This window comes from Camelus dromedarius, chromosome 10 (genome assembly GCF_036321535.1).
Source record: "Camelus dromedarius isolate mCamDro1 chromosome 10, mCamDro1.pat, whole genome shotgun sequence".
Classification (NCBI taxonomy): domain Eukaryota; kingdom Metazoa; phylum Chordata; class Mammalia; order Artiodactyla; family Camelidae; genus Camelus; species Camelus dromedarius.
In genome coordinates this window covers 69,574,796-69,593,059 of record NC_087445.1, presented here as the reverse complement: position 1 = coordinate 69,593,059, position 18,264 = coordinate 69,574,796, and the positions used below count along the sequence as shown (strand labels likewise).

Sequence of the window (18,264 nt, the reverse complement as noted above, 5' to 3'; positions counted from 1 at the left end):
TTCTCTCCAAGGCTGCTAACCTGACAGCCATAATAGATGAGAAGGAGCAGAGTCTGCAAGAAAAAACTGAAGTGATTCTCCAGAAAGAGCAGGAGATTCTCCAGCTGAAGGAAGGTGAGGAGCCTGTCCCCCCGCTGAGCCTTCTCACCTCTTCTTGCCCAGCACCCTTGCCCGGAGGTGGTCTAGTCATGGAGCAGCGTGGAGTTGCCGGGCTCCCAGTGCTCACCTCCCCTCTGCCCGGCCTAGGTCACGACTGTGCCCTGCTGCAGGCGCGCCAGCTGCGGACTGAGCTGGAGGCCCTGCAGGGCCTGCGGGCCGCGGAGTCTGAGGCTGCCACCACGCGGGAGGACCTGCAGAGGCTGCCGGGCCAGGAGCAGGGCATGGTGCTCTCCAGCAGCGAGCCTCACGTAAGTCCTGCCGGAGCCCGCCGGCCGGGGTGGCAGCATGTGTGCGGCCAGACTCAGGGCGCCTGCTGTAGTTCGCCCTGTGCCTCCTCTCTCAGCGTGGGGGCGCCTCGCTGACTGGGGGTTGAGAGTGTGGAGGAGCCCGTCTGCTGGGCCGACACTTGTCAGTGTGCACATGTTCAAGCCCTTCCTTCGGAGCAGCCTCGGTACCTGGAAAGTTCATTGTTCCCCTGGAAGGCATTGGGCGGAGTCTCCATGGCTTAAGTCTGGCTCCTAGCCAGTGGCCTGGTGGAGCACGTCAGTCGTCACCTTTGGAACGAGTCTGGTCCTCTTCCCCAGAGATCTGTGGCTCAGCTTGACCATTACCTGTGCTGCCATCACCCTGTAGGTGGCCCCAAGGGCCAGGCAGGACCCTGTGTACCAGCTTCCAGCTGCAGAGGGAATGCCCAACGGTGAGATGGGGGCCATGGATCCGAGACAGCTACAGAAGGAAAAACAGGACTTGGAGCAACAACTTCTAGAGAAAAATAAGGTAAGGATGCTCTTTTCCTCAGCTGTGTGTGTCTCTCCCCACCGTCCCTGTGCCTAAAACCATCCAGTCCCCTCTTAGAGAGTTGTGCTGATGCCCCAGACACCTCTTGGGGGAGGTGTTACATCTCCCATCAAAAGGCCTTCCTAGTTCTCCTCTTCTGCTTACCTCCTGCTCACTCATTTTCCTTTCACACTCCCCAGTCTTCTCCTCGACCCCCCGCACTGAGATGGTGTCCAGAGTATTAGAGCTGGAGCAGTAGCAAGTCTCTGTTCCCCAGCCACCTCTGCCATCACCAGCTGGGTCCTATAGCCAGTCACCTTACCACTGCACTTATTTCTACAGCTGTGAAATGAGAGTGCTGCTATCTGCCCTTAAGTGGTTGAGAGATTTTTTTTTGGAGGTGGTTGTGGGAGTTGGGGGGTGAAGTTAGCTTCCTGTAAATTTTCTGCGATTTGATAGAGGCTTAGTAAATGTCATGATTCCACCCACCCTGCCTGGCCTCTGCACCTGTATGTGCACGGTCTCTTTTGAGCCTGGTTTTTTAAATTGTCTCATGCAGTTAAATGTGCTGGCTGGTTATTGCTCTGATCTGAAATTCTGCCCCAAATTGTGCAATTACTCTTTAACAAAGGGAAAAAGTATTAATTCTCTTTCCTCCCCCACCTCCCTCCCTCCCTGTCTTCCTCTCCCTCTCCCGCTCTCAACACACACTCTCTTAATCTCTCACTGTGAAATATAACACAGAAGAGTGCACACTGTGTGCCCCTGGTCCAGCCCTGGACAGCTCCTCTGAGTTGCACACACGTCCTCGGCGATCTCACTCATCCTGTGTGCTGCTAGCTCCACGTCCATATCCCAAGTCCCGGCGGCTCCTGTGAGCTCAGGACTCCTGTATCTACCCTGTATCTCTATACCAGTCTCTGAAAGGCACCTGAAAATTAAAACATCCAGAACCAGACTCCAGACTGGACCACACTCTCTAGCATCTACTGCCATCTTTCCTATTTCTGTAAATGGCAAATCTTTTTGGTTCTCCAAACTGTGTCCAAAATGAGCTGCTTCTCATCCCCACCAATGCTACCACCTGAGGCCAGGTTACCGTCCTGTCTTCCCTAGAGGATGGTGTTGGCCTTCTAACTGGTCAGCTGGTTTCCCTGTCACTCGTATGTTCCAGCCCTCTGATGACTTACCATCCCCTTAAAAGCCAGAGTCCTTGCAGTGGCCCGCAAAGCCCGTGTGGTATGTCTCCTTACTACATCTTTGCCCGCACCCTCTGCTCTCCCCAGCACTCCCTCTCGGCTGCAGGGGTCTTGCCTGCCTGTGGATATCAGGCACCCTCCCGCCTCAGGGCCTTTGCACTTGCAGAGCTTTCTGTATGGAAGATTCTCCCCCCGATTACCCTCACTTCCTTTATGGTGTGATTTTGACCATGAGGCCTCCCCTGCTACCCTGCCCACCCTCACCATCAGAACTCCCTACCTCTCACCTTGCTCTTTTCTCTGGGCCTCTTAATACCTTCTGATATTCTCTGTCTTTGGTTATTGACACCTTTCCCTCCTGAAGACAGATACTTTTTCTCTTGCTCTCCTCCTTTTTTTTAATTTGCTCTTTCCCCAGCCTCTAGGCCAGTGTCTGGCACATAGTAGAGACTCAGTATTTGTTGGATGAATTAATGAATGAGTCAAAAATATAGGAAATAAAGTACTATACAGTAAAATAGCAAATGTACTTTTGGGAGAATGTCCAGCCTCATAATCTACCAGAGAATATAAATGAAAACAAAATGCACCGTTTTGTCAGCACAGTGTTAGAGGCAGTGTAATGTGCTTGTCAGGAGCTCGAGATACTTCCACAGCCCCCAGCCCAGTCATCTCATTTCTCCAAGAGAGACTGTGGACATGCCTCTCTGAGAAAATGAAGCTTATTACAGCTTCGTTTAAAAATGAAAACTCAACTACACAGTAAGACATGGGGGATCCCTTAGTTACTCTCACATTAAAAGTTATAATGAGGAAAACTGTATAAAGCTGTGAAAACTCTAATAAATGAAAAATACTATTCAAAATTGTAGCTACTCAAAGCAAGAATGGTGACATGGACTAGAAGTCTACAGGAAAGACTCATTTTTCTGATACGTTGTAGTTGTAACATTTTGGAGAAATTTTTACTGAGGTTTTCCCCTGTATTCTTGATTATACATAAAGTTTTTCATTGGGAAAACAGTTTAGCCTTTCTGGTGATTAATGGAATGTGTAATATGTTACATTTAAGGTCCATAATACTAATTAAACTCAACTGAAAGAAAAGAATTAAATGAAAGATATAAACCCCAATGTTTGTGGATTGTGCAGAAAAGCCACGAACCTTTACACTGTTCAAAATAAGCGTTGCAAATTATTATGGTATTTCAGGAGAGCAATGGTGATGAGAACCATAAATTTTAGCCCAAGTAGCCTACCTGGGGCCGAGAGCACATAAATCTAATTCCCAGGGACACTGTGTGCTGCACAGAGGTACCTCTAGCTGTGCTCCCCACGGGGTTGAGCACTGGAGGCAGTCCTGAGGACCCAGCCCGCGAGGAGGGGAGCAACTGGGCAGTGGCGAGCTCCACGGAGGGTGTGCGACGACTTCAGTGGCCACTGTGGGGCCTGGAAAGCAAGTGTGTGCCAAGCAGCAGCACGCTGGGGAAAGAGGTCGAGGCAGCAGGTGCAGCAGCACAAGCCTCTCAGGGGACAAGGCAGTGACCTCTAACAGGTGTACAGGGCCCCGAGGGGTTGTCTGTTCTGTGGTCCTTTGCACCTTAAAGATGGTGAAACATGCACTTAATAAATGGCTTTTTGTGGGGGTGGGGCTTTGTCTCAGACCATAAAGCAGATGCAGCAGAGGATGCTGGAACTCAGAAAGACTCTGCAGAAGGAGCTGGTGAGTGCCCCTCCTCCCTGCTGCCTGTGCCCTCCTGGCTCCGTGGTCCTCCTGAGGTCCCTTGCTACCTGATGATGCTCCCCTTCCCCCAGCTCTCTGCAGGGCTCTGGGAAGTCAGAGGTTGGCCAGTGGGACACTGGCCCTGCCAGCTTGAACGTGCTTCCGAAAAGTGGCTCTGTGACCTCAAGCGTGTGCCCTCTTTCTCTGAGCCTCTGTGTGGTCTGAGAGGTCCATGAGGTGATGTGTGCGCTGCAAGTGAATGGCAGAGCGTCAGGCCCAGACACAGAGAGCAGCCCCTCTGCCCTGGCTGGGGTGCTCACTGCCCCAGGAGACGTGTCCGGACATGGATAAAGGAAAGGTCTCAACTTCCTTGGATGACCTCAGCCATCCACCCTACCTTCTTCCTGGCTGGTGCTTCCTTCCCAGGTGGGCCCTTTTCACCCTGTGTGCAGGGTGTGCAGAGAACTGCAGCTGATCACGAGCCTAGGCCCACGTGATTTTCAGACCTGTCTTGAAGGGTTCAGTGTAGCATCTTTCCATTGGTTTTTCAGAAAATCAAACCCGAGAATGAGCTTTTTGAAGTCCGGGAGAAGCCCGGGCCTGAGATGTCAAACCTGGCCCCTTCTGTCACGAATAATGCTGACCTGGCTGATGCCCGCGAGATCAACTTTGAGTACCTCAAACACGTGGTTTTGAAATTCATGTCCTGTCGTGAATCTGAGGTAAAGGGCTTTGAGTTGCCTTCTGGGTACCGACTTCCACCGCAGGGCCTGGTTCGTTTGTCCGAGCCCTGCGCGGCTTCCCACCAAGTCCATTTCTTCCTTCCTCTCCCACTTTCTGCTTTGACCACCATCGTGGATGCTCAGTCGTTTCTCCAGCTGGCTTCGACCTGCTGATTGAGCGGCAAGCAGAGGGGCGCCAAGCAGGGAACTGGCTTCTGGGGGGAGATGTGGGTTGGATGCTGAGGCCAGAGTCCAGGGAACCAAATCCGTCTAGCCATCCTGCATGCTGCCAAAGAGGAGGGTAGCTGCCATGGACGTCCTGGTGGTCTCGCAAGTCCCCAAAGTAAAAAGTGGGAGAGAAAAAGAACCTGTCATTGCCATCAGGCCTCAGAATGCCCGCCTGCACCCTCCACGCAGTCCTGGCTGGCCAGCCGGGAGCACAGGAGGAACAGGAGCAGGAAGTGCACCGTTTAGCCCCCCAGCCACCACCAAGGCTCCAAAACTTACTTTCTTTCAGGCTTTTCACCTTATAAAAGCTGTGTCAGTGTTGCTGAACTTTTCGCAAGAGGAAGAGAATATGCTCAAAGAAACCCTGGAGTATAAGGTAGGGTTTCCTGGTCTGCTGTCCACCGTCCAGAAACTGGAGTCAGTCATCCCAGCACTGGCAGATGAGACCAGCCCACAGCTGCATCATTAGCTTAGAAGGTGCTTTTGGATGATGAACTTGACTCTGGCAGTGTTTACTGAGGACATGCGCTGTGCCCACAAGTCTGTGCTGTACCTGACCAGCAGGCCTTGTGTTTTCCAGAGCACTTTCATTGGCATCACTTCAGTAGCCCCCGGTCTGCACCCAGACTTTTAAAAAACTGAAAAGTATTCAAAGAGTACCTGCATAAATGCTGTCATGGAAAAAAAAGTTAGGAAAAGAATTACCTAAATTCCACTACCTCGTTCTTGTCAACTCAGGTTTTTCTCCTGTTTCCCTTCCATATTTAGAATGGGTCTTTCCATTTTACAATGGTTACCGCAACCACTGTTCTCACTACTGCTCCGCTCACAGCCAGGGCCAGGATGCGGGGAGGGCAGGAGGGAGGCAGCCCACGGATGGGGAGGGGGCTCTTTCAGCTTCCTCTGCACCCAGTGCTGATTCTCATCTCAAGAGCCTTTTCTGTTTCAAACACAGATGTCATGGTTTGGGTCCAAGCCAGCTCCCAAGGGCAGCATCCGGCCATCCATCTCCAACCCTCGGATACCGTGGTCCTAGATGGAACTACCCAAGGATGGACCTCCAAGGGCTGACACTTCTTCTGTGGAAAGAACACTGACACACCAGTCTGGGTGGGTTTTTAATCACTGTAACTGCAGTATTTTGTACAAGCGTCTAAACATTGTTTACAAGACTTACAGCCCACTTCCCTGCAGACTGCTATGAACCTCAGGAGGTAGCTGATCCTGCTATTCTGGTCACCAATCGGGAAGGTCCTGGCACTACCCACATTTCCACAGTGCTGCTAAAATCCCCGCTCTGGCCAGCACCCATCTGCACCTGAATCCTCTTTCCATGTTAGCACTTAAAGCTGAAGCCGTCGGCATGTCAGAGAGGAGCCTACTGACCCATCTGGTAGTGAGGATGCTGGATGTTGACAGCCCTTTGAAATGGTGCCCAGCAGGCGAAGACCTCCTGCTTCTGTCACGACGAGCCCACTCAGTGGGGCTGGCTTTTACAAACTGTCCTTCCCTGTAAGTATGTTTGGATTCAGATGAGTTAGAAGAGGCTTTTAACCCTTCCTCCCAAGGAGACATTATTTCACCTTGTTTCTTAAACCACCTAGAACTTTAGATGTACTCTAGGGCCAGTGTGGAGTAATGGATATGCATCTTTCTGACAGCATCTCATTTTACTGACGAAAACTAGCAAATATATAAAAAGATCCTTAGTACCAAATACACTCAATTGCCTTTTTAATGAATGTACTTGTCTTGGATAGGTTGCTGGTAAACCATTTTAAACTATTTTTTATAGCTAAAGTTCCTTGCTATTATAAACATGTCTTCTGTATTATAAAATCCATTCAACTGGTGTTCTTAAAGAAAAATCAGAGCATCAGGAGGAAATTATTTCTAAGATTTGGATCTCTGTCCCTTTGTAATGTCGCTAGAATTCTGCGGCATCTGCTTCTCTCTGAAGCAGTGGTGGTGGTTCATTTGCTTAGCTCTTCATTCTAACCCTGAGCAAATGCTAATCACATGTTTTCTACTGCTAAGGACAGTCTGCTGTATTCAAAGGAAGCAGCAGCTGTCTCTCTCCCCAGCCTTGACCAAAACATTAGAGGTGGTCTGCCTTGTATGTGGAGCCACCATCTCTCCCCTCCCCACAAGTATTTAAGATGACACTACATTCGTGTACGGTGTCCAGCCAGCCCCCAGCTGGCTGCAGTACTTGACAGCATGCAGATGGCTCTGGAAGTGACTGATAAAAACTTGTATTCATGATCATTAAAGAAAAGGGGACATGCTTGTCCTGGTTAACCTACAGTATCGGATCTAAAGGGAAATCGTGTATCGATTTATAGTTTGATGAAAGTTTTACTGGTTAAATAAAAAACTGAAGTTAAGTAACTGGAGCTCCTAAATTTATTATCAGTTATCCTATGTAGTTATATTTCCCAGTTATATTTAGGGTTAAAATATGTAAAATACATCTCACAGAAGAACAAGGATTTGCGGTTAACCTACAACAGGTTCACAGACCTAGATGTACCAGGCAAGGGCAGCGTCACCCTCACCCCCACACGGGCTCTCTGCCGTCCGCATGACCCGGTCTCTGTCACCTGCCTCCTTCTGTGGCTCCTCCCTGCAGGTGTCTGACCTGTGTTTAGGATGCTGGTTTTCCCTTTACCTGGTGGGGACACAAAACGGGGGTCCCTTCTGTTCTGTCATTTTGATGAGTAAGACTTAGCTCTTCCAGTTGTTTCAGGAAAGTATCCCTAAGATTGGGTAGTTCAGGGGTTGCAGAGACGACTACAACACAGCTGTGGGAGCCCCATCCAACTCCTCTGTGGCCTCTCCAGCCCGTGAGCTGGTCTCACCCCTCATCCGTGTCCCCCGGCAGTTTTAGGAATAGTCGTGGGGCCCGTCACTAAGTATGTACTTGCACTGGGCGGACTCATCCTGATGAGGCTTTCCTCCTGCATGTTGAATTTCCTTCAGCTTTACGGGAAAAAGTGGAGTAAATATTCCAAGTGATTTAATGCACTTTTACTTGTATAAAATACTCTGTGATAAAAGACAGTATATATACCCTTTATATGAGCATTGGATCTTGATCTTGCCCTCCTTGTTGTAAATAGGGATTGTGTTATCTAAAACTGCTGTAGAAAATTCACTTGTGGTGCAATACTTTTTTGATTAAAGCTCTTCAATCCAGATGCAGTGGGTTTTACTTGACATAGTTTGGCGTGTCAGTATTTCTTTGACTTGTTAAATTTAGTACATTGTGTCTCACATTTAATACTTCAAGGCCAACTTCAAGGGCTGTGGACATTTGTCTTTCAAAAAGAACCTCCCCAGGTTAGGTTTGTATGCGTAAACAGTATATGTAATTTAATGAAGCCAGCAGCCTAGTCCCACCTCGCAGGAAGGGTGGAGGTTCTGCAGAGGAGTTGGGAAGATTGTCACTTCGGTTAACATCCACCTCCAAGGCCCACATGACTGAGAAGAGCTTCAGGAATATGAATGGGATCCTTACCTTTAACGGCAAACTGCAGTTACATGTGCTAAAAAAGAAAGAAAAACATCTCTGCTCTTGAGAGAGGCCCATTGTTAGTGGTTACAGGGAACAAAATGTTCCTTTTGTATCTATAGGCTGATTGCTGTTTCTGGCTTTTAATCCTTTAAAGAAAACTCAACATTCACGGCAATAATGTTCCTGCCAAACGGCCAGACCCAGAGTCAGGAGGTGGTGGCTGGACCCATCAGAGCCCACTCTGAAGACTCCAAGTGCAGTCACACAAACTGAAGACTTTTAAAGCCTAGGTCAATTATTGAGTGTTTGGCACTTTATTAAATTAAGCTCCAAAACTACATACAAATAAAGAAGTAAAAACAATAGTTACTCAGCAAAACGTCTCTCCGAAGGTAGCACTGCGGCCCAGGCCCCAGGCACCGTGTGGAGGAGGGCTGGCCTGCCGGGCCTGCTCCCCGCCGATGGCTCGGCAGGAACACGCGTCTACCCGCTTCACATCCAGGTTCTGGAACAGGCGACCTCTCGCTCACTACCATCCCACTTTCCTTACATACACAAAACACACTGCAAGGTGTATACTAATAAGCCAAGAGCTTTATTGATGCAGCAGGCACTTTACAATGAACCCAAGAGAGCCCGCCTTCTCTGGGAGCATGGGACGTCTGTGATGTCTGTACAAACCCTCGGGGGTTTTCCACTTCAAAAAAAAAACAAGCTTTCTTTTTAACACAGCCCTTGGATCTGCACCTGCCCAAATCATCCCTCCCCATTTTAAACAGGCAGTGCACACAGGTACACCTGGCCAACGCGGGCCAGCCACTCTGGTGGACAGTCACAATGTCAGTACTGCATTACTCGTGGACAAAGGCAAAGACTATCAGATCCTGCAAAGGGTTTAGGAAACAGTAAGACGACTTCTCCCTCCACCTTGAAAATAAAATACACTTCAGCGGATGCATGTCCTGAAATAGTTTAGTTGGGAGTTCCTAGGAAGATGGTCCATTGTCAATCCCTTCTTCACCAGCCTGTGCATCCAAAATTCTTCTCAAGGTTACATGAGTCTTTTTTTTTTTTTAAACAGTCTTTCTTGCTGTAAGAACTCTTATAATGGAGCCTAGTCCTCCTACTGCTAATGCCTGTGGGGGCAGGAAAAAGAAAGGTGTCAGCTGAAACTTGGTTGGCCAAGGGGAGCCTAGCTTGCCACGGAAGACCGTGCACTCCTGACCACATCACAGATCCTCTGAAAAAGGATTCCTGCGAGAGTTAGGAGGTGCCACCAGGGCTCACATTCTAGGGACGGAGCCCTGTCCTGGAACCAAGCAAAACTGGGCTTGAGAACAGGGTCCCCCCAGTTTCCCTTTGACAAGCTCATCCTGTCCAGCCTGCAGGCACTTAAGCAGACACTAGCCCATCAGAGCTGAAATCCTAATAGGGCCAAGTACCAAGCTGCCTTAAAGGGGCCAGAAGGCCTGGCCTCCATACTATGCAGAGGGCTGGCTCAGTTGCCCTGAGCACCACAGCCACCCCCACCCACTAAGCCCAGGAATTCACCTTCCAGCCGAGTGAGCAGAGGAGACCCACCAGCAAAACCAGCCCAGCCCAGCCCAGCCCAGCCCCAAGGCTCAAAGTGCCTGACCCCTCAGGAAGGGCCACTCCCTTACAACTTAACAGAGCTTTTCGGGGACGGACATTGAGAGTTAGTACTAGTCTGGTCTCCTTCAATGATGGGCATGCTTCCTGTAGCTCTACGGGGGAGGGGGGGACACAATGGCACACAGGCAGGACATAGGCTTGACAAAAGGCCTTGCTCTTGTACCAACCGAAGTAAAGGACAGGCACAGCTTTTCCTGCTTCAGGTGAATAAAGGCCCTACTAAGTGACTGCCAAGTTTTCTGCCGCTGTCCCCTCTTGGCCTGGTGAGGCTGAGGCTGGAGCAGGAAGCCCTTAGAGCTAAGTGGAGGGCTCAGCCTGCATTCCCAACACCCACAACCACCACCTCCACCAGCGCACACACACAGTATTACAAAGCCCCAGCCGCCAGCAAGCCCGCCCACCTCCCACCTGCACTCCCCATCTTACCACGCCAAATCACCTACCCCGCTGCCTGCCTGGCATAAACCAGCAGCGAAAGCAACGGCAATTATCAGAGACAGCGGATCCCTACCAGGTGCTTCCTTGGGAGAGTTAAGTGCTCAGATGTCCCAGGTTGCTTGAGGCGTGGCCCCTTATTCCCACATGCCTACCAGGCTGTCCTGTTTGTTTTGGATAATCTGGCCCGCTGATTTGGACCCTGGGGTTGGGGTGAGTCAGTGAGCTGCCTGAGTGGGCAATGTATTCACATACCTTTTCATGCCACTGGAGTAACACTGCGCTGCTATTTTCTGTGGGCTTCTCAAACCCTTTATAAATGTACTTCATTAGCAAGTCAACACCATTTCTGTCCAGTGACTGCACAGCCTGCTCAATTTCACTGCTCTTAAAATTTGTAAGCACTTTCAGCACCACGCCCTGGGCCCGTTCCTACAGAGGAAAGAGAAAGGGAGTGAGGCCCAGAGCCATGGCCCACAAATATCCACACCCAACACTGCAGGCTCCAAACACCAAACCAAGTTGTCAGAGCTCTTAGAACAATGCGCAATCTCTAACTCACCTGGGGTGGTTACAAAAGTAAGTGGGCTGAAATTCTTTTATTGACTTAAGTTTCAAAGTACCCCAAAGTATTCAAAGCCAATCATTTATTCCACTTATTTGGGGGAAAACAAGTGGTTTACTGGGAAGCAGCATCACTATTTTTGGTGACACCAGCAAGGCCTCAAACCGTCAGAATCATAACTATGGAGATCCATTTAAAAGAAATTAAAAAAACAACAACAAAAAAAACCAGGTTTACCTGGCTGCAGCTTCCCTCTGCATTCAGTCCCAGTGAAACAAAGGAGCCGTTCCCCTCCACGTTGGAGAGGTGCAGCCACTGATTATACCAAGATTCCACCACAAGATGGCAAAACCCCAGCTCCAAAGAGACCCCTTTCCCAGGACCAAATTTTAGACAGCCTCAGCAATGAGGTTTTAGACAATCTAAGTGATGTAGTCAGCACAACTGTATCTTCTCACCTAGTTTTTAAAAGGCAGGAAATCATAAAGCAAAAATCCTTAAGCAAATGAAGCCTATTCAATAGCTTATAAAAGCATAACCACTGCTTAGTCCCACAAGGCAAATTCATTTATAGTTTTGTTCATCAGGAAGGTCTGGACTGACTTCTCACCCCATGAGTCCCTGGGGAGAAGTGAGCGTTTCCTTGGGAGGTTTTACTATGAACACTGGCAACTTTGGTGTCAGGAACGCCAGGAGGCATCGGGGAAACACTGCCCAGTGCCAACTCACTACCTTGGTACATACTCACTGATGCAGAGATGAAACAGACACTGTCCAAAGCCCCAGGGAGCTCACGCTGGACAATCACAGTCCTGGTCCCAACACCACCCAGAAGAGCTGCAGCTTGACCCTCTTTACCTTCACGGCTTGATTCTTGGTGTTGACGGGAGAGTTCCGCAAGGCTGCATGAAATGCCCGAAGCATGTCCCCTGTGCATCACCACCAGTTAAGGACTGGGCTCTAGCGTGTTTGTGCTTTTATCAATGAACTCATTTCTAAAAGAGCTCAAGAAGAGGTGAGTCAAATGGCATCTTACCCACATCCACCCACCTCCCACTGCACTTTCCGGGCGCAGCCTGCAGCTCTGAGCCACACGGAGGGTAGAGAGGGCATCTCTGCCAACCCTGCAAGCCCTCCTTCTGCCACCCCCTAAATCTTTCCTGTCAAAGCAAGTTTGGACACACACTCCCTCCCTCACAACTGCCCTCACAGGGTAACCTGCAGCAAAATCTGACTTGAGCTGGTTTGCACCTGCTTGGCACCAGGCACGGTTTATCTGCCCTACATCCACCATGTGAGGTTACCATTCTCACCTTCTCATTCTCAAAAAGGAAGAGCAAAGGCACAAACAGAGGTCTCCTAACTTTTAATCCAATGTTTTGTATCAACTAAACTATTAAGAAATTAAGATGTGCTAAAACTTTTATCTTCCAAGACCTACCCAGGTGGGTGAGGTCCCAACTGAGGGAAATTAAATCATCTGAAAGAACTTTTTGCCAACATAATGAACCAATCCTCCCCCGCCCCCATTAACCAAACCTTAGCTGGAGTCCTGACATATTCTTTGCTGAGCTCTGAATACCCAGCACTCAAAAGAAAATTACAATCTGGGTTAGGTCCCCAAAGGTGACACCTATTTTAAACTGAATTACATCAGCTCACTTTCATTTCCTCATCTGAAACACTGGCTTCAGCCAAAAAGCTTCAAAAATAGAACAAGAAATGGCTTCTGCCCAATCGGGTCTCTACTCCTGTTCACACAGCAATACCCACATGTGAAAAGAGCCTCCTGAGTAAAGCCGAGGCCCCAGCCTTCTCTAGTGTGCCCTCCATCTTGACTGAGCTGGACCCACAACACCCAGGGAGCCACCCCTGCAGAGCTCCTTGGCCCCTGCTGGGCTCAGATCCACCTTCCAATTTGAGAGGCAGCCCACTCCCCCACCTCCTGAATCTGTCAGCTTTGGAATTCCTTGTTCCCAGCCAGGGGAGGGCTATATGATATTAGTCACTGATAACTTCTACCTCAGAACTCTCTTCTAATCTGGCATCCCAGAGCAATAAGCAGAGTCCCAGAGGCTAAAGCTGGCACTCTTCACTAACCAGCATGGCTGGGAAACAAAACGCTTCAGAAGATGAAGGGGTGAAGGCAGAATAACTAGTCCACAGGAGGAAAAAGAGTTACTACTTCAACCTCTCTGTATCCATCAACCAAGCATTCACTATAGGTGCTGATGGGATGGGGACCTTCAGCAGCCTGGAGATCTGGGGAACAGGGAGGGGCATACCATCTATCAAGCTGGCCTCTGTACTCAGCTGGCTTTAATCCCTTCCCACAGTCTGTGGAAGCTGGGGAATCCTAGTCTCCTCTAGATCAGGGTTTTTCAACTGCAGCACTAACGACATTTTAGACCAGATGACTGATGTGGGGTCTATCCTGTGCATTGTACAATTTTTAGCAGCATCCCTGGCCACTATGCACTAGATCCCAGTAAAACGTCCCAAGTTACGACAGTCAAGTATTTCCAAACAAAAACAAATTTCCTCGCGGGAGGAGAGAGTGCAAAATCACTGAAAAACACTGCTCTGGACAGATCTCCACTCCAGAGGACGAGAAGGTGCTTCAGCAAGGAAGAAAAGAAATTAATACTTTAAAATTCCTACAGGGTCTCAGATCCTGTGTCTAGCTAGGCGTTTTTACAAGTCATCTCATTACTGCTAACTGCTCCTTGTGACAAGAATCGTTATTCAGATTTTACAGGTAATGACTTTGAGGCTCAGAGAAGGAAAATGACCTGTCCAAGGTCACAAAGCTAACCTCTCCAGCTGGCCTTCCAATACAAGTATGCCAGACTCCAAAGCCAAGCTCTTTCTACCATCCCCTGCTGCCACTCCACCCACAGACCCAAGCTGCATATCCGGACACTTGCGTGTGTCCAGTACTGTGCTGAAGCCTTCTGGGATGTTGTCCAGTGATGCTCCCACGGAACCTGTAAGCCCAGCCTGTTTCTTCTCCTTTTAACAGAGGAGGATGCTGCAATTCAGAGAAAGTATGTGACCTACTCAAAGTCATACAGCTACAGCATGACAGAGGTGGGTGTGTGGATGCACAGCCCATGTTCTATTTCATCTGTGTGCTCTCCCACCAGCACTAGGACAGGCCTACTACCTACATTCCCCAACTTCCATCAATCAACCCCTATCCCTACTCCCCTAACCTATGTCCTAAGACTCCTACAAGCCTGTCCTATAGTTTGAATTCAATAATCCAATGTAACTCCAACAGCTGGCACACGGCAGGGACTCGGCAAATATTAGTTCCTTCCTCCTCCCTCCCTTGGCCCCACATTTGCCAGGATTTCAGTTCTCATCTGTTAACCTCCCTTTCCCCCATCCCAAGAGGTACACTCTCCATGGTAACAAGGTTTCTGATACTGCCATTAGTGGAGAAAGAACCATCCCCGGATATGCTAAGCCTAGGCCTCCAAGCAGCCTCAAGAAACTTAGCATGTCAGGAGCTACCAAGAGATGACTTTCAACAAGTCCCTGCAGCACCAAGATTAAGACAGTAGATAACCAGACCCTGTCCTCCTGCTCTGTGGATGGTCTGGACCACAGGCCTGACTCTGGGGCCCTTTTGGCAATGCCTGCCCGTGAGCTAAGTTCTGTCCTGGCTGCAGAGTTAAAAGTTCCTTCGTGGGGACTCATCTATGATTCCATTTCACTAATGGGGTAAGCAAGGTGATCCTGATGGGGCAGGAAATACAAGTTTGAATATCCACCTTTCAAAACACATTTCTTTTCAATAAAGAAAATCTGAAGGTTTATGTCTCAAAGGCACACTGGAGGAACACTGCAGGGCTCCTCTGAAAGGCAGTCTATGGGCCTGAATTCCCAAGCTGAGTCAACTGATTAAACACCCAGAATCTGATTTATATACAGTACAGCATGAGCTTCCAACCCTGCCCTGGCAAGTGAGGGGGAAGGGGCAGGCACTTCCTGTAATACCATTTGAATAAAGAAAAATCCTTCCTGTGAGAATAAGTCAGTTTCCTGTGCTCAGACTGTTAAGGGACCAAGGAGGCTGTGACAACCAGCTCTATTTTTAATCTTGTTTTCTAAATGCTTGTTTTCTGTGACCACAGAACAGTCATTTCCAGTCGTGGGGCTCTACTTTTACATCACTTTATGCTGTCTGGTTTTTCTTAGCTCTAAACTGGTAGTTTTTTTCCACTGTTTTCTGCACAAGAAGGCTACTGGGGGCGGGGGGGAGGGAGCCAAAGCTCACTTGTTGAACATGGGTGAAACCATGAATGTCCAAAGCCCAATGGTCATAGGAACCTAAGAACAGGTGAGGAAGAGTGGCATTAAGCTGGAGGGTCAGAATGATTCTGGGGTGGGAGGTGCAATCTCAGACCTGAGCTGGACTAAGGCTGCAGCCTTCGGTCCCCGTGGGTCCTTTCTTCCCCGCAGCCATCCACCCACCTATCTTCCTGTGATGCTGCAATCCACACCGAGAGGAGTGTGCCCGGGAGCCGCCCTGGCCGCTCAATTACTCAGCGGTGGCTCACCTGGGCCCCTCCCGCAGATCTAGCCCGAGAAGGGCCCAGTTTCCTGCATGGGACTGATGGGGCGCCCAAGGAAGGGACAGCCTGAGGGAATGAGGAGGCAAAGGAGAGGAAAGAGGACAGGCCTCGCGGAGGAGAGGGGCCTGCGGGGCCGGACGTGCGTCCGGCATGCTCTTGGGGCTGCCGAGCAAACCGGCCCACCAAGATCCAGGGGCTGCGTCGGGGCCCCGCTACTGAGGCAGGCTCCGGGGGCTGGGGCCAAGCGAGAGTAAGGAGCCCGTGTCAGAGGGAAGGGGGGATGCCTGGCCCGACGGGAGTCGGATCGGGAGTTGGGAGACTGACCGGAAAGGGCCGAGAGAGAGAGTGGGGAGGATGGCCTGAGGGGCCAGAGCCGGGGATGAGGAAAATGGGAAGGCCGGGCCAAAGGGGAGCCCAGGCCACCGCGCTGGGGAAGGATATTGCCGTAGGAGCCCGTCCACCTCGCTAGGGTCCGGGCCTGGCTCAGCCGCCGCCGCCGCCGCCTCCTCCTGCTCGTCCACGAATTTGTTCTCGTCAAACTCGTCGATGTCCACCCGACGGAAGCGCGAGGACAGCGTGTTCCGGGCCATGGTGGGGGATCGGCGCCGGCTCAGCCGACTCCGCTCCGGGGTAGACCTCCACTCCACTCCGCTCGGAACCGGCTCGGGCTCGGGGGCGGGAAGCGGCCGCCCGGCACCACCTCCACCTCCTCCGCGCGCAGCCGCCGCCCGCCCACTTCCGGTTCAGGCCGGAACCGGAAGTTCCGGTGGGAGGGAGGGGCGAAGCCTGGCGGGGCGCAGCTGGAATCGTCCGGGAATTGGCGTTGAAGTTGTGTCTGTGGCCGCTGCTGGGCTCGTCTTCGTGGAGCCTAAATCTTTACGTCTGAGGTGCGGACGGTCAGTTCCCGCGCGGGCCCAGCAAAGTGGACGCCATAACTGCGCTCTTCTTCGGCTTCCCTCCTGCACCGGAGGAGCCCCTGGCCCTGAAAGGGTCCAGGGCGGGCACAGTCGCGGTCTCTGGGTGTCATCACTGCCCAGAGAGAGGGGGCACGGGGCCCCCAGTAGAAGGCGCCCGGTTCTGTCTGTCTAGTGTCGGGCAGGTTTCTTGGAGAAGAAACATTCGAGCTGAAGCCTGAGGGATAAGCAGTAGTTCTTACGCCCCAGAGATTGATGAGGGGTGGGAGAGCCTCCAAGAATGCAGAGTTTTGGATTTTAGAAGTCTTGGACACCACTACACTGAGCTCAGAGGAGATGGTTGCCTCTGCCTTACTGTTGTAGTGACCTTATTGTTAATGGACTGGAAGACTTTAAAGACGTTTAAAGTGTATCCAGGGTGCTGACAAGACAAGGAAGACTTTTGGACTTGAGTGTTCCACGGCCTCGAGTCTGTAACAGTCACGTTGGCCGGGTGGGTGAGGGGCGGGGATAGGGAGATGACTTTATGCCCACTATCCGAGGCAGGAAGAGCGAGGTCCTGGGGGCTGAGAAGTCGTGCCTGGCTGGAGAATCATACCCTGGTAAGAAGCGAATCCCCAGAGTCTAAAATGGGGGTGGAAGGAGGTAGAGCAGAGTTAAGGATTACTTTGTGGTGCCAAGATTAGGTGTCTGGGCTGTTGCTTGAGGGGTTCTGTTAAGGCCTTCGCCTTAGACTGCACTGTATTTTTGTTTTCATGTAATAGTACTCTTTAATAAAGACCAGTAGTCGGTGAAATGTGACTTGTTTTCATTGCTTCAAATACTTCTCATTGACCTGTATCTACAGATTTTTAAAAAAATATTGCCAGACTAGGATGCTACCTAATTTTGGGTGTTAGAGATAGACTCTTACAGAGGGAAATAGGTACTGAATAAGTCTCATTGAGAATACCTGGGAGCAAGAACCAAAGTAGAGAGGTGACTTAAGAGGTGATGCCAAGGGTCCAAGTGACCGGCATGGTAGCTCAAGCCAGGCAGGTGCCAATGAGTGGTGGGAAGAAGTTAGGTATTCTGAAGATAGACGCTGCAGAATTTAGGGGTATATTGGATGTGTCATGTAAGAGAAACAGGGGAGCCATAGATGACTTCAAGTTTAGAAAAGATGTGTATAATCATTACCTTTAATAGAGCTATAAGCATTTGGAAAATATGACAGACAAGTCCCTGTGCACCATTCAACTTCCATTTAAGATTAATCTCTGCCAAGATTGCCCTCTGCCGTCTCTTCCCCATCTCCCTCCATTTCCTGGAAGCCTGCTTCACTGTGATCTGGGATAAGTCTCTTCAATTCATTCAACAAGGATTGAGGTGCTGGGCCTGGAGACAAGAAAAACCAAACCAGGTGTCAGCCATGGTTCTGCCACCCCCCAGGAACTTCCAGGCTGGCTGTAGAGATAGATAGACACATAAACTTCATTTTAATTCAGTATGTTTGGGGCTAAAGAAAGGATTGCACAGAAGACTTTGGACACAAGCGGAGGTTGTGTCCCAATTTATTCTAAGGTTGAGGTCCATTAACAACTTCATGAGAGAGTGGGAGAAGGCTCCCTGGAGGTGAGATCTGACAACAACAAGGGGGCAACCTGGCTTTAACTAGAGCCCTAAGAGGTGTGGGTGTGTCTTCATTAATGGCAATGGGGTGACACTAGAGCACTGATTCATACTTGCTGATTGGGGCAACAATTAAACTGTCCAGTCAGCCTGAGCTCTTTCCATGCCATGTGAATCC

At 50.1% G+C, this 18,264-nt stretch overlaps 2 protein-coding genes across 7 annotated transcripts in view; one reads left to right on the top strand and one right to left on the bottom strand.

Annotated features, from left to right (window-relative positions):
- Positions 1-8,008, top strand: part of GOLGA1 (golgin A1) — a 45,089-nt gene extending 37,081 nt beyond the window's left edge. For 4 of the 6 annotated variants that reach the window (XM_031450442.2, XM_031450444.2, XM_064490506.1 and 1 more), the window contains exons 17-23: positions 12-114; positions 247-407; positions 793-936; positions 3,799-3,858; positions 4,410-4,580; positions 5,098-5,184; positions 5,764-8,008. In XM_031450442.2, the coding sequence (XP_031306302.1) occupies positions 12-114; positions 247-407; positions 793-936; positions 3,799-3,858; positions 4,410-4,580; positions 5,098-5,184; positions 5,764-5,844 (807 nt within the window). In that variant the 3' untranslated portion in view covers positions 5,845-8,008. The other 2 variants (XR_010382806.1, XM_064490508.1) reach the window with 2 other exon arrangements.
- An 893-nt stretch (positions 8,009-8,901) lies between these two features.
- ARPC5L (actin related protein 2/3 complex subunit 5 like) lies at positions 8,902-16,287 on the bottom strand. The gene is made up of 4 exons (XM_031450446.2): positions 16,003-16,287; positions 11,837-11,909; positions 10,669-10,845; positions 8,902-9,461 (listed from the first exon to the last, which is right to left on the bottom strand). The coding sequence occupies exons 1-4, from the start codon at positions 16,149-16,151 to the stop codon at positions 9,399-9,401; spliced, it is 462 nt and encodes a 153-aa protein (XP_031306306.1). The 5' UTR covers positions 16,152-16,287; the 3' UTR covers positions 8,902-9,398.
- Positions 16,288-18,264: the final 1,977 nt, after the last annotated feature.